Below are 13,175 nucleotides of genomic sequence, written 5' to 3'. Positions count from 1 at the left end.
AGATTTTCTCCTTGTGGTGATCAAATGGAAAAAGGAAGCGCTTTCCATGTGCGCCAATGTTGGTTATTGTGGTGCCTTAAATGCTCTGATGTCACCTCACAATCACCAGCAGTGCCTGTCCCACCCCTGGGGAGATTCTGGGTCACAAACTCATCATGCAGGATAATTTTCCTAAAGCTGGTCCAGCAGGTCAGGTAAAGCGACAGAGTGCAGCCCCCTCCCCAAGGTGACCAGCCACATGCCCGACTGAATAGTTTTGTTTTTTTTTTTAGGGAGCATTTAAAAATGATATTTTTTTAACCTTTTGACCCCCTTCACTTATTTCCCCAGCCTCTCACCGCCCCCCCCCCCCACTTCTGGCAGCCAACAGTCTGTTCTCTGCATCTATAAGCTTGGTTTTTATGTATTTGTTCTTAGGTTTTTGGGTTTGGGGGGATGGGTTTCAGATTCTGCGTATAAGAGAGGTCATATGATAATTGTCTTTCCCTGTCTGACTTATTTCATTTAACATAATACCCTGAACGTCCATCCAGTGCTGGGAATGACAAGATTTCATTCTTTTTATGGCTTCATAATACTCCATTGTACGTATGTATACACGGCAATTTCTTTATCCATTCATCCACTGATGGACGTTAGGTTTTCCCACGTCTTGGCCATTGTAAATAATGCTGCAGCGAACACAGGGAATGCACATATCTTTTCAAGTTAGTGTTTTCATTTTCTTCGGATAAATGCCCCAAAGTAGAATTGCTGGATCACAGAGTAGTCTTATTTTTAATTGTTTAAGGAAACTCCATCCTGTTTTCCACCAGTTTGCACTCCCACCAACAGTGCGCAAGGGTCTCCTTCTCTCCACATTCTCGCCAACATTTGTTCTTTCTTGTCTTTCTAGCCATTCTAACAGGTGTGAGGTGATATCCTGTTGTGGTTTGATTTGTATTTCCCTGACAACTAATGATGTTGAGCACCTTTTCATGTACCTGTTGGCCATTTGCTTGTCTTCTTTGGAAAAATGTCTATTCAGATCTGCCCATTTTTAAATCAGATTTTTGTGTTTTTTCCTATTGATTTGTATGAGTTCTTTATATATTTTGGGTACTAACCCCTTATCAGATATATGATTTGCAAATATTTTCTCCCATTCGGTAGGTTGCCTTTTCATTTTGTTGATGGTTTCCTTTGCTGTGCAGAAGGGCTTAGAATGATGTAGTCCCACTTATTTATATTTGCTTTTGTTTCTTTTGCTTTGGTGTCAGATTCAAAAAACCATCACCAAGATCTAGTCAAGGAGCTTACTATGTTTTCTTCTAGGAGTTTTATGGTTTCAGGTAAAGATGATGTTTCTTTTTTTATTTTTTTGTTTTTTAAAAGATTTTATTTATTTATTTGACAGAGAGAGACACAGCGAGAGAGGGAACACAAGCAGGGGGAGTGGGAGAGGGAGAAGCAGGCTTCCCACTAAGCCGGGAACCCAATGCAGGGCTCAATCCCAGGCCCCTGGGATCATGACCTGAGCCGAAGGCAGATGCTTAACGACTTAGCCACCCAGGCGCCCTCTTTTTTTATTTTAAAATTTTATTTATTTATTTGAGAGAGAGAGTGCGCACAAGTTGGGGGGGGAGGGGCAGAGGGAGAGAATCCCGAGCAGACTCCATGCTGAGTGTAGAGCCTGACATGGGGCTCAATCCCAGGACCCCGAGATCATGACCTGAGCCGAAATCAAGAGTCAGACGCTTAACGGACTGAGCCACCAGGTGCCCAAAGATGATATTTCTGACTGAGTGTCTACAGTTCTCTGAACTAATTGATGGCCTGCTGAGTGCTGAGCTCTGTGGGATTGCTCCCTGGAGCCAACTAGGAGAGGGTCCAGAGGAAATCCTGGGCCTCTTCCACATCTGCCTGCAGCCCTTGGAGGCCCGATGGTGCTGGGAGCAGAGTAGGGGTGCTATGGAAATAAACCTGGGAGAGTTGGGGAGCTCAGGGCCAGCCAGTGGCCCAGCCCTCCCTTCTTCTCCCTCCTGACCGCCCCCGAGTCTTGAACCAGGGTGGCCCAACTCCCTGAGCATGAAGAAGCTCAGCGAGACTTGGCAAATTCCAGGAACTCCAGGCCCAGCATCGGGCAGCGGTCTTGACATGACTCCCTGCTTTCCCAGCCCAATCTGTGTGTGTTCAGCGGTGCATTTGGAGCAAGGCGTGGTTGAAAGGGTACCAAACAGTCACTTTTCTGCACCTTCACTCTTGTGGTCCTGGCCAAGACAGACCAGTTGTCATGACCACAAGGTCTCCTTGCCCACTGGTGTCCCTTGGAGCAGAGGGTCTTCTAGCCCAGGTCTTTGGGCAGTAAGTTTGCGTCACACAGCTGAGGAGCTATGCTCTTCCTAAATGTCTCTAAGGATCTCCCACAACAGGCCAAAAGCAGGGAGCAAATACCTCCTACATCTGCAGCCCCTGGGCAAGGAGCTTCCTAGGAGTCAGGGCCAGCACCTAGCTAGAGATGCGGGTGGTGTTCCTGCAGAGCGCCCCCTAGCTGCAGGGGCCCTTTGCCATTTAGTCTTCCTTCATGTCACCAGACTCTGGCGGCAGAGTGGCTGGAGGACAAACACAAGAGGGTGGTTGGAGACCTGAGTCCTGGGTCAAGGTCTGCCACATCTTAGCTGTGTGGCCTTAGCCAAGCCTCAAGCTCTATGCGCTTAATAAATGCTCACAGAGAGCATGACGATGCTGCCATCTGCCCTGACACTTCACTGGCAAGTGCTGTCCCACAGGAGTCTCCAACAAGACGATGAAGACAGGAAGCTCTTTGCAAACTGTAAAGCGCCATGCCTGCCAAGGTGTTCTTACAATATGTTCAGGAACTTCCAAAGACCTTCCCTAGCACAGTCCACCAGCAGCAAAGCAATGTGTGTCCCGTGTAGGTGGGTGTGCATATGGGAGTGTGTGTGCATACAGGCACACCGGCTCATCTTCCAGAGTGGAGATCCATCACCAGAGCCCTGAAGCCAACTCTTCCTCCTTTCATGTGAGATTCTTGGCTTTCTCATCAGTGGGAGCAGTTTCCTTCCACTAGTGGTGTCTCCAAGGAGCTCTGTTTGGGGCCAAGTAAGCATCTGCTCCTGAGGATGCTCCCACCTCACGGCCTTTGGCCCTCTTCTTCTTATGTGTGGAAGCACCTCCTGGCCCCATGTGTGGGGGGTGGTTAAGGGGGCCACTGAGCCTCCCCCAGACTTCTGGTCATGGGGTGGGGGTGAGGGGGTGCCTGGCTTAATAGGATCCTCCTGACCCTCGACTATGCTCTTCCAGGAGCCAGTGTATCCTTTGAGAGTCCAGGAGTTATTTCATGTTGAAATCTTATAGGGCTTCTCCCCAGGATGAACAGTTACTGGGGCAATGGGGTCAGCCTCTGGGTTCAAAAGGCAGAAGATATGACCCCGGAACAGGGGGCTCTTGGAGGGCAGGATAGTCTTGCCTCAGACTTGCCTGAGCATGAACCCATGAAAGAGAGGCAGCCGAGGTCCGGGTGTCCTTTGTCACGGGGCCTGTCCTCACAGGTGGTAAACACCTGCTGGAGATTTCCTTTCTCAAATATAACAGAGATGTGTACACATGAAACTTTAGGTCCTTGCTCCCCAAACCCAACCTGGGAGTTCCAGGGGCTAAGAAAAACCCACTGTTCAGATGTGAAGGGGGAGAGGTTTCAGAGAAGATTTTCAGAAAACCCACGTTTTCCCACAGGTTAGCAATGAAGCAGGGAGCGGGGCGTGGAGACAGAGTTGGGTGCGGGGCCTGCCACGGTGGTCTGTTGAGACGGCAGATGTCATGGAGTTCAAGCTCTTGGCAAGGTGCCGGGTGCCCAAGTATATGTTGGGTCCTGGTGCTCAATAGCGCCAGGAGCCTCGGTGGGCATGACCCTCCCACGAGCCTGGGATGCAGACTTGGCACCTGGAGCCCATCAGGGCAGGATGCCTCTTTCACCGGAATTGTGAGCTCCCTGGAGAGAGCAGCACCATCTTGAAAGACCCACAAGCCACAGCCTGGAGTTTGAGATTTTTAGGATCTTTTTTAGTTGGGCTGCCGTTATCCAGATACTTTAGAAAACTTGTTCCAAATCACCCATGTTTCTTGCTACTCCCCTGAACGATGCAGGCTCCCAGTTTCCACCTCTCAAAGGTGACAAGGGACACTAACCACTATTAACCAGATCTCCGATGAACTCTGCACACCCAAGATGGGCATCAAAATTTTCGTGGGTTTGGGGGGTTTTTCTACATTAAAAAAATGCAAGTGATAGAAGATGCCCAACACCTGACATCAGGCTGTTTCCGATTCTTGTAGTGCCTTGTCTAACTGACTAGACACCCACCAGCCCCTGTCCTTCAGCTCGCAAACGGGGGTTCCCTCCCGAGTAGGTACTGCAGGTGTCAGGGTACCGGGGATGGAATCGTTGGGTAGCTCCTCCCCGCCCTCCCCGCTCCGAAGGACTCCCCAGCAGGGGCCCACCCACCACAGCCGCCTCCAAACAGAACAGGCTTGCTCTTTGCCCAGATGTCAGGGGTTCTGAGGGGTGCGGTGGCTCTGCTCTCCACACACCACACAAAGCCATGCACCAGAGAAAGAAAGGAGGACCAGCCCAGGGTGGGACCCCCTGCTCCTGGCCAGACAGGGAGCGGAGCCCAGGAGGAGACAGGGATTGGCATTCCTCCTGCCCAAGTCCCACCTTTGGTGACTCAGGCCCAGCCACTCTCCGCTCTCAGTGACTCCAGCTGCTGAGTAAGCAGCCACCTCTGCCCGTAGCACCCCCCCCAACCTCCTGCACAGAGAATTCCCCACGCTCGGGGCCCTGATTGCCCCGTCCTGGGCAGCCCTTGCCGAGAGAGGACCTGGGCTCTCCAGACCCCCCAGAAGTGGGCAGAGCTGCCCCATTGTGAAGCCCCCTCTGCACCACCCTGGCCACCCTGTGACTGGCCAGCTATGCCCAGTCCTGACTGAAATCCCAGGAAGGTGAAAGAGAGCATGCCTACTACACCACGGCCCGCAAATGGGCACTGAGGGGGAGTAGTCGGTACAAGGGAAGTGGCAAATGGAATTTGTCCTCAAGGCATTTTCAATGCAAGTCCTTTCTCAGGAGGGGCTTCGCCCGGCCCAGGAGGCACGGGGACCCCACGAAATTGTGTGTGAGCACAAAGTCTCATGAGAAGGGCGTTGGAGAGTACATTGCTGCAGGTGGCTCTATTGGGCTCTGTGCTGGGTGTGGGACTCGTAGGGAAGAGCAAGGGTGTGTCCTGCAGGAGAGCCGGTTTGGCCAGCCCCACCTTGCTGGCAGAAGCTTGGTTTCAAAATGGACTAATAGCTGGGGACACAGACACTCTTTTCATCTCCGTCTGCCCAGCACATGCCTGGCTCCTTCTGTCTGGTCAGCCAGAGCTGGCATAGAACTCTCTAGGCTCAGCCAACCAGCTAATAAAGCCCAGGTCAAGGGGTAAAGGGAAGAATCCTGGACCCCTATAGCCTGAAGCCACGCTGGGCCACCCTCACAGACTGGCTTGCTTCATCTGGAACCCCTCTGCCTTCCTGGCAGCTCTTTTCATTGACAAGGATCCCTGTGGCCCATGGAGGCTGTGGGAACCCCAGTGCCAACCAACAGCCCAGATTTCCATCCCAGGCACACATTCCCATGGCAAGTCAAGGCACTCCTTTGGGCCCTTGCGGTGAGGCCAGCCCTGTTCTAGACACAGTAAAGGGCATCTTTGCCCTGGAGAGCTTGGGGGAAATGACAGAAACCATTAGCAACTAAAGAACACGTAAGGTCACGGCCAACGGGGGTGTGCAGATCAAGAAGTCCAGCTCTGGACACAACGGAGATCCGGAGAAGGGGCCTTGGGTGGGTCAGAGCAGGCCTTGTGCAGACGACTGGGGAAGAGGCCTTGGAGAAACATAGGATTTGGGAGGAGGGGCAAGGAAAGCTATGCAGGATGGAGAAGAGGCTGGGCAGAAGCAGGATGTGGCTGACGTCACCAGATAGCATAAAGGGGTGTGTGGGGAGGCAAGAGGTGACCGGACAGGCAAGGGGGCTAGGCTGGTGAGTTCTTCTTGCAAGAAGCAGAGAGACACTGTGGGTTTGTCAAGCAAGGAAAGCTTTGTCTGAGGAAGGTCAAGTGGATGGCACCACCAGGAAGGCACCAGGGCCCCAAGGGCTGGGTTAGAGGTTGGCGGGAGGCACTGGAATTGTCCAGTAGCGAGCTGAGGCTCCCCGGGGCCACAGTCTGGGCAGTGGGAATGGGAAAGGAGGAGTCAGAAAGGATTCTCAGTTGGAAGGACAGAAGGATGCCATCTCTTCCCGAATGGTTGGTCACTGTCATGACCGATGAACTTGGGCCAACAGGAGCTCTTCCAGTTTGGGGGTCTCTTCAGACTGAATGGGACTCTCAAGGGGAAACTGACTATATTCAGTTCTTTGAGGCCCTTATTCTTGAGCTGTGTTAGTCTAGTCACCCTCCAGGACTGCCTGCAAAATGAGGTTGACCTCTGAGCACTTCCTAACGTGAGGAGGAACAGGAAGAGGGGCTGGGGAGCATTCAGCAGGACATAAAATGCCACAATTTCCCAAGAAGGAAGGGGAAGAGGGGAGAAAGGTGGATGAATTATAAGACCTAAGTCATTAGCAGAAAGGGAGACAGAGCAGGGCCTGGTTAGGAGAGGCTCTTTGCTAAGGGCAGCCCTCTCTGGCCTACTCTAGCTCCCTCTGGCCTACTCCTGGTTGAGGGTCATCTCTGCCCCCAGAAAGTCGAGTTTCTAGCCTCTGGAATGTTCTGATGCATGGACCATACCACACGAGGCTGGAGTTTCCCAAGGAAGCATGAGATAACCAGATGAGTGGTGTGTGTCTGTGTCTTACTGTCCTTTGTATTCAAAGCAGAGGACGCTGCCAGCAGATCACTATCTGGGTGTGGGGGTGTGCCTGGGAGACCCGACATTGGCAGTGAAGCTCTCCCACCTGCTGTGGGCACCTGGGTGCACACTATCCCCGTATTCCGGTCCAGCTACTGCTGCCTGCTCAGGACCTGGAACGTGTGGGAGCGTTCTTGCTAGTCACAATGACAGCAAGGCATGCTGGCATTTAGGGCCTGGGGGCCAGAGGCAGCTAAACATCCTGCAGTGCTTGGGGCAACCTGCACAATGAAGAATTGTCCTTCCCCAAATGCCGACACCACCCACGTAAAGAAACCCCGCGTCATTCCATTCCGTCATAAAGCCGTACAGGCAGACCACACTCCTCTGTTTTTCTGAAACCTAGTGAGGCCTGTTCTGTGGCCATTGGGTGAGACTAGCATGAGGCTCTGAATACTAGTGTATACCCCTTTCCTGGACTGGCCTACCTTCCTGGGTTCATCTCCTTCCAGTGCCAACCTGGTGGCTCCTTTAGGTATGGCTTGGGTGATGAACGACCCTCAGCCAGGTCCTAGAGGCCCCCAGTCTGTCTCCAGTCTGAGCATCAGAGGGATACAGATGTCCCTACTAACCAAACATTATGTCATGCACTGTCCTAAGCACTTTACAAACATTCATTCACTGAATTCTCCCCACACTGGGTACAATTATAATCCCAGTTTTACAAATCAAAAAAAAAAAAAAAAAAAGGAACTGAGGTGTGTTGTGTTCAAGCAAGTTTGCCAAGGCCCCCCATTGGGCAGTTGACATGGCCAGGGCTCGGCCTAGGCAGTGTGGCTCCAGAGGCCATGTTCTTGACCACTGAGTCTCCCTCTGCCCAGGGAGCTGGAGGAATGTACCTGGAGTCCCAAGATTTCAGCCTGATGGACAGCAAAGGGGAAAGGTCGCAGGGAAGGCTGGTGACAGCCTGCTTTGTCTGAGCCTTGGAGGGAAACCCAGACCCCCTGTGATACTAGGACAGGAAAGGGCCTGGCAAAGAGGAAGCTTGGCACTCCCGCTTGTCAAAGTAACAGCAAAGAGTCATGATGACAGGAATCACCTACGGCTGTCCTCAGCAGCCATAACACAAGGAGCTGGGGTGGGGCTCCCAGGAATGGGTGACGCCACTGGGATGTGGCTGATGGGGGGGTAGGAAATGCAGTCCCACAGGGTCAGCCCTGCCTTCTCCACCACGCCTGCTCCCCCGAGGGCGCAGCCAGCACCCTTCCCCTAGGCAGCCCACCCTCGCCGAGACTTGGCAGGGCTGCCCATTGTTCCTTTCCCAGCACAGGAGAGCAAAGCCCAAAGCCTCTGTCAGGCTTAATCAGCATGATCACATTTTTGCTGGGTTTGGTCCAGGATGAGCGTTTGGACTCCTCATCAGGTGCCTGAGCTGACGTCTAGGATTGTCATTTACTGAGAACAAGAGAGTTCCTTATTGCATTTCCATTTAAGGCTCAGCCTGCCACACGGGAGTGCTCAGCCTGCCCTCTGAAGTGCTATCGTCACCTTCCCCGCCCTGGGAGGATGGAGGGGTGAGGGGTGTGGCCACTGGCCTAAAGCAGGGGAGGCCTAATTGCATATTTTGTGCAAAGTGCACATTCCAGATTCCCTCTGCCTCTTATTTGCTCATTTATGCCTCCCCAGACACCCACACACCTGTTCCCTTTGGGGTAGGTTGGTTTGACCCAGTTTGGGGAAGAAAATTATGCCCACCTGAGTGCCCAGCTGAGCATGTGGGTGGAGGAGATGAGAGCGCCATTGTCAAGGTTAACAGTTTGTAGCTTCTGACTTTTGGATGCCACTTCTGACTGGAACCTTGACCCATGGTGGTTTCCTGCTAAGATGAAAGGGAACTGGCCAAGAGAAAGCCCCTCCCCAGACTTGTGTGGCTAGATGTGGTGTGGAGGAGAATAGCCCAGTTGTCTAACCACCTCCCCTACACACACACACACACACACACACACACACACACACACACACACACTCTCATGGGGTGGGGCGGGCAGGCTCTGGGCTGCTAGGCTTGGCCCTGGCTCATCCTAGCAAAGGTGAGATCCAAGTCAGCACCTGTGTGGAGACACTTTATCTCCACAGGCTCAGTGTTACCCTCTAGTCTGAGGACAAGTCAAAGCAAGCAGGCCTACCACCAGCCTGTGAGCTCCTGGGAAAGTCCCCCTTCAACAGATCTGTCCCGAGCTCATTCCCACCAAATCTCCAGCTTTTTAGGCTCTTAACCAGGGAGGCTGCATCCCCAGGTGAGCTCACACAGAGCCCTGGCAGGGGGCGCCTCATTACAGTATGTTTTCTTGTCGGACTGAGCCTCTGCCCAACCTCTCCCTCCTGCAAGCCTGACAAAAAGCCCAGGAGGCCCCCTTGCACCCCACCCTAAGCCCCTGGGCCTGCCTTCATGTGTGTAGGTGCTCTTGTGAAAGAAGGCCCAGGAGCAGAAGTATTTTCCCCCTTTGGCCTGTAAGGGGTTCCCCTGGAAGGGGATCTTACCATTTGCTTCTTACCCTGGCAGAGGGGAGGCAACATGAGGAGTTCCACTATTATGTGGAAATAATAGTGGAAAACAGTCCTGGCCAGAAAAGGAGACATTTTGCCCACGCTGAGTACAAGTGGCCAAGGAAGGCTGGCTGTGTTGGAAGCTGCCAGTGTCTGAGAATTTCATGGGGTGACAGGGCAAGGACTTGGGGGCATGCGCACAGGTCCAGCATTGCCCTTCCCTCCTGAGTTGGAAGTCCCCTGTCTTCTCTGGGCCTACGACTCCCCACCTGGCCAGGGCCATTCACGTAGGACTGGATGAGTGGCTACCCGCGCCCCCCCACCCAGTAAGAAACGTGTTCTCCAGCGCAGCCCAGCCCAGCCCACAACACAACATGTGTCTCTGCAGCCAGCGTTGCACTCTGAGGCTTACATCCCAGCATCTACCATGCTGTCCTATTTTTTAAAATGAGAATCACAAATCAGCTAAATGGATTTCATAATCCATAATGGGTCACAACCTGCAGTTTGAAAAAATAATATATCAGATGATGGCCAAGATGCCTTCCACTCCGAACATTCTGGGATTCCATGAACTAGTTACTACAGAGGCCGGGGGAGGTCAGGGTCTCTTGGCCAGCTGGATCCAGCATCGCCGGTCGGGAACCTCCACTGAGCCCGCCTTCCTTCCTCTGCCCAGATCTACAACGGGACCCTCAAGCGGGAGAATGACAACAAGCGCTTCAGTTCCTACAGCCAGATGGAGAACTGGAGCCGGCACTACCCACGGGGCCCCTGTCCCACAACCGGCGCAGGCAGTGACATCTGCTTCATGCAGAAGATCAAGGCAAGCCGCAGCGAGCCTGACCTCTACTGTGACCCTCGGGGCACCCTGCGCAAGGGCACGCTGAGCAACAGGGGCCAGAAGACCACCCAGAACCGCTACAGCTTCTACAGCACCTGCAGCGGCCAGAAGGCAGTCAAGAAGTGCCCCGTGCGCCCGCCCTCCTGCACCTCCAAACAGGACCCCGTGTACGTCCCGCCCATGTCCTGCAACAAGGACCTGTCCTTTGGCCACTCGAGGGCCAGCTCCAAGTAAGTGCCGCCAGGCTGGGCGGGGGGCCAGGGCGGGGGCCAGGGTAGAGGCAGACTGTCAGCGGGGCTGCACGCTGCGAGGGAGCTGCTGATGGTAGGAAGGACCACCTTGGTCCCCAGGGGTTCCTTGTCCCTGCAGGGGGAGCGTTCCTGACCTTGGGCAGTCCTCAGTGTGAAGGGGGAGACAGAACCCAGACATTAACAAAACGCATGGGGTATGTAGGCTCTAAAGGGTCACAGGGTATGAACAGAGGAGGCTAACTAGAGAGGGTTAGCTAGGCCAGTGGTGCTCCAACTGTGTGTCTCCAAACAGCAAGCGGCAGCATCACCTGGAACACTTTCGGGTTGCGCCCAAACCTACTGACTCAGAAACTCAGGGAGAGGCCCGGCAACGTGTGTGTATTAACAAGCCCCCCAGGGGACCGAGAGTCTGTGATCTTAGGCATGCAAATCTCTATCCATGTTCTGAAAGAGCAAAGGAGTGTGCCCTGATGTGGATGATGGGCAAGGGGGCCATGTTCCACCTGATAGGACAACAGACAACCAGGACGGTCAGACATCAAAATTGAGGAACTGGATCTAGTGCTGAAGAACAGAGTACATCTCTCGTCCCTCGACACTGAAGGCCCAGTGAGAATGAAGGAGATGAAGTGGGGTGTCCTGTAAAGAGCCACAGGCACAAGGTGGCTTGGGGATGGGACAGTGTCCTAGGGGACATTGGGCCTGCCCTCCAGGACTCAGAGCTCCATAGACCTCCAAACTCTTCCTTATCACTACCTAATGATCATTTATTCATTGATTTGACAAGCATTTACTAAGCATCTACTATGTTCCAGGATGTATGGTAAGGCTAGGGGACACAGCCAGAAACAGAACAGCCCAGAGCCATCTTAGAGCCACACAATTAACTGATAAACTATTTTTCCTAGAGCTCCAGGAGCTCTGCAGTCTTCATCTCTAAACCTCATAGCCCCTTCTAGGCAGGTGCTAGAACTCCTGAGGAGGAAACAAGGCACAGAGATGTTAACTCACTTGCCCAGGGTCACACAGCTGATGCGGCATCCTGTGCTCTTCCCCACTCTGTCGCACTGTTTTGATAATAAGCTGAACCCCACTGTAAAGCTGAACCTCTCCTAATTACTTCAAAGGCCATAAGGTGTATTTAGGATGATTTGGAGAAGGACTAAGAAACCCTCTCCTGTGGAGCAGGGATCGGGGCAGCATCTAGCCCCGGCTCATTGCCCCAAACCAGAGGCTCTGAGAGGACAAGGTCTAGGCAAGACAGGGAAGGGGATGTATGACAAGCCATTTAGAGACGATGTTTGACTGGCAAATGTGACATTTGCTCAATGCAGGGCAGGAGTGCTACTGATACAAGACCAGAGAGTTCTGCCCATGGGGTGATCTTTCCCGAAATGGAGTTAGGACGCCTCACTAAACCCATGAATACTTATGGCAGGACTGAGGCAGCACACATGAGGAGAAGAAAACTGAGGCCAGTACAAACACTGAGGAGATCCCTAGTGGGGTGGGGCTGGGTACCACAGGAGGGGCTGCCCCTGCCCCCCGGGAACTCGCCGTCTCTGTTGGGAAGCAGGACACAGACAGGTGGAAAGGTATCCTTTCGCTGGAATGTTCAGGGAAGCGGGGCTTCAGCGAGGCTCCTGTGTTGTGAGGGGAGGGGACACAGCCACATCTGAGAGCCACATGGATGCTCAGTGGAGAGAAGAGTCTTGCTGGAGCAGACCTTGTGAGGAGCTGGGGCGTGTGCAAGAGGGAATAGCAGAGCCAAACAGAGGTTGAAACATAAAATGTTTAGTTTTGTGGCTCAAAAAAGTTGACTATCAGCCATTTCATGTGGTCCAACTTAACATGTGCCCTTGGATATTAGTCTAAGCAGTCTGCACTTGAACCTACAGGATGGAGAAGCCACTGATGGGAACAGTACAGTGAACCAGGTGTTAGGACTGCTAGTCTGGGAAAAGGGAGGAAAATTTTGAATAGGGGAGCCTGGAGAAGAGACCCAATTGTGGGGATCTCTTGCTGTAGTCCCAGTGAGAGTGATCATGGTCAGAAGGAAGGCAGTGCCCGTGAGGGTTGGAAGGAGCAGATGTGAGAATTTTTATATGAGAAGAATTAGCTGGACTTTGGGAGAGATGGAGGCATTGATGGTTGTATAGAGACAGGAGGGAGGGAAGATGGATGGATGGATGGATGGATGGATGGATGGATGGATGGATGGATAGGCTGTGGCAGCTTGGGCATACAGGGGGGTTTCTGAGCCCCTGGCCCCGGGGCTCCTAGCCTACCCTGGAACCCACCCCACTGCCCATTGCCCGCAGGATCTGCAGCGAGGATATCGAGTGCAGTGGGCTGACTATCCCTAAGGCTGTGCAGTACCTGAGCTCCCAGGATGAGAAGTACCAGGCCATTGGGGCCTATTACATCCAGCATACCTGCTTCCAGGATGAATCGGCCAAACAACAGGTAACTGGCTGCACACCTTCTCCCCCTGAAGGCCTGGGCTGGGAATGGGTGTGTGTCAGCCTGACCCCATTTAGAGATGGGTGGGGGCATTTGCATTTGCTCCTTCTCAGCCTGCCTGGCTGCCTGGGGCAAGGAGTGTGCTTGGCATTGCCTAAGATCACAGCTGGGGATCTTAACCC

General features: G+C 53.2%; 1 protein-coding gene across 1 annotated transcript in view; it reads left to right on the top strand.

Moving 5' to 3' along the window:
- PKP1 (plakophilin 1) overlaps nt 1–13,175 on the top strand; it is a 45,699-nt gene that overhangs the window by 20,376 nt on the left and 12,148 nt on the right. Inside the window, exons 3-4 of the mRNA XM_028120344.2 lie at nt 10,115–10,509; nt 12,852–12,996. Coding sequence (XP_027976145.1) covers nt 10,115–10,509; nt 12,852–12,996 — 540 coding nt within the window. The remainder of the gene's footprint in view (nt 1–10,114; nt 10,510–12,851; nt 12,997–13,175) is intronic.

The sequence above is a fragment of the Eumetopias jubatus genome, unplaced genomic scaffold (assembly GCF_037043125.1).
Source record: "Eumetopias jubatus isolate StellerSeaLion01/CBP00866 unplaced genomic scaffold, mEumJub1_p1.0 scaffold_12, whole genome shotgun sequence".
NCBI classification, from domain to species: Eukaryota; Metazoa; Chordata; class Mammalia; order Carnivora; family Otariidae; genus Eumetopias; species Eumetopias jubatus.
The sequence above is the reverse complement of the archived record's forward strand: the minus strand, read 5'-3'. Positions and strand labels throughout refer to the sequence as shown.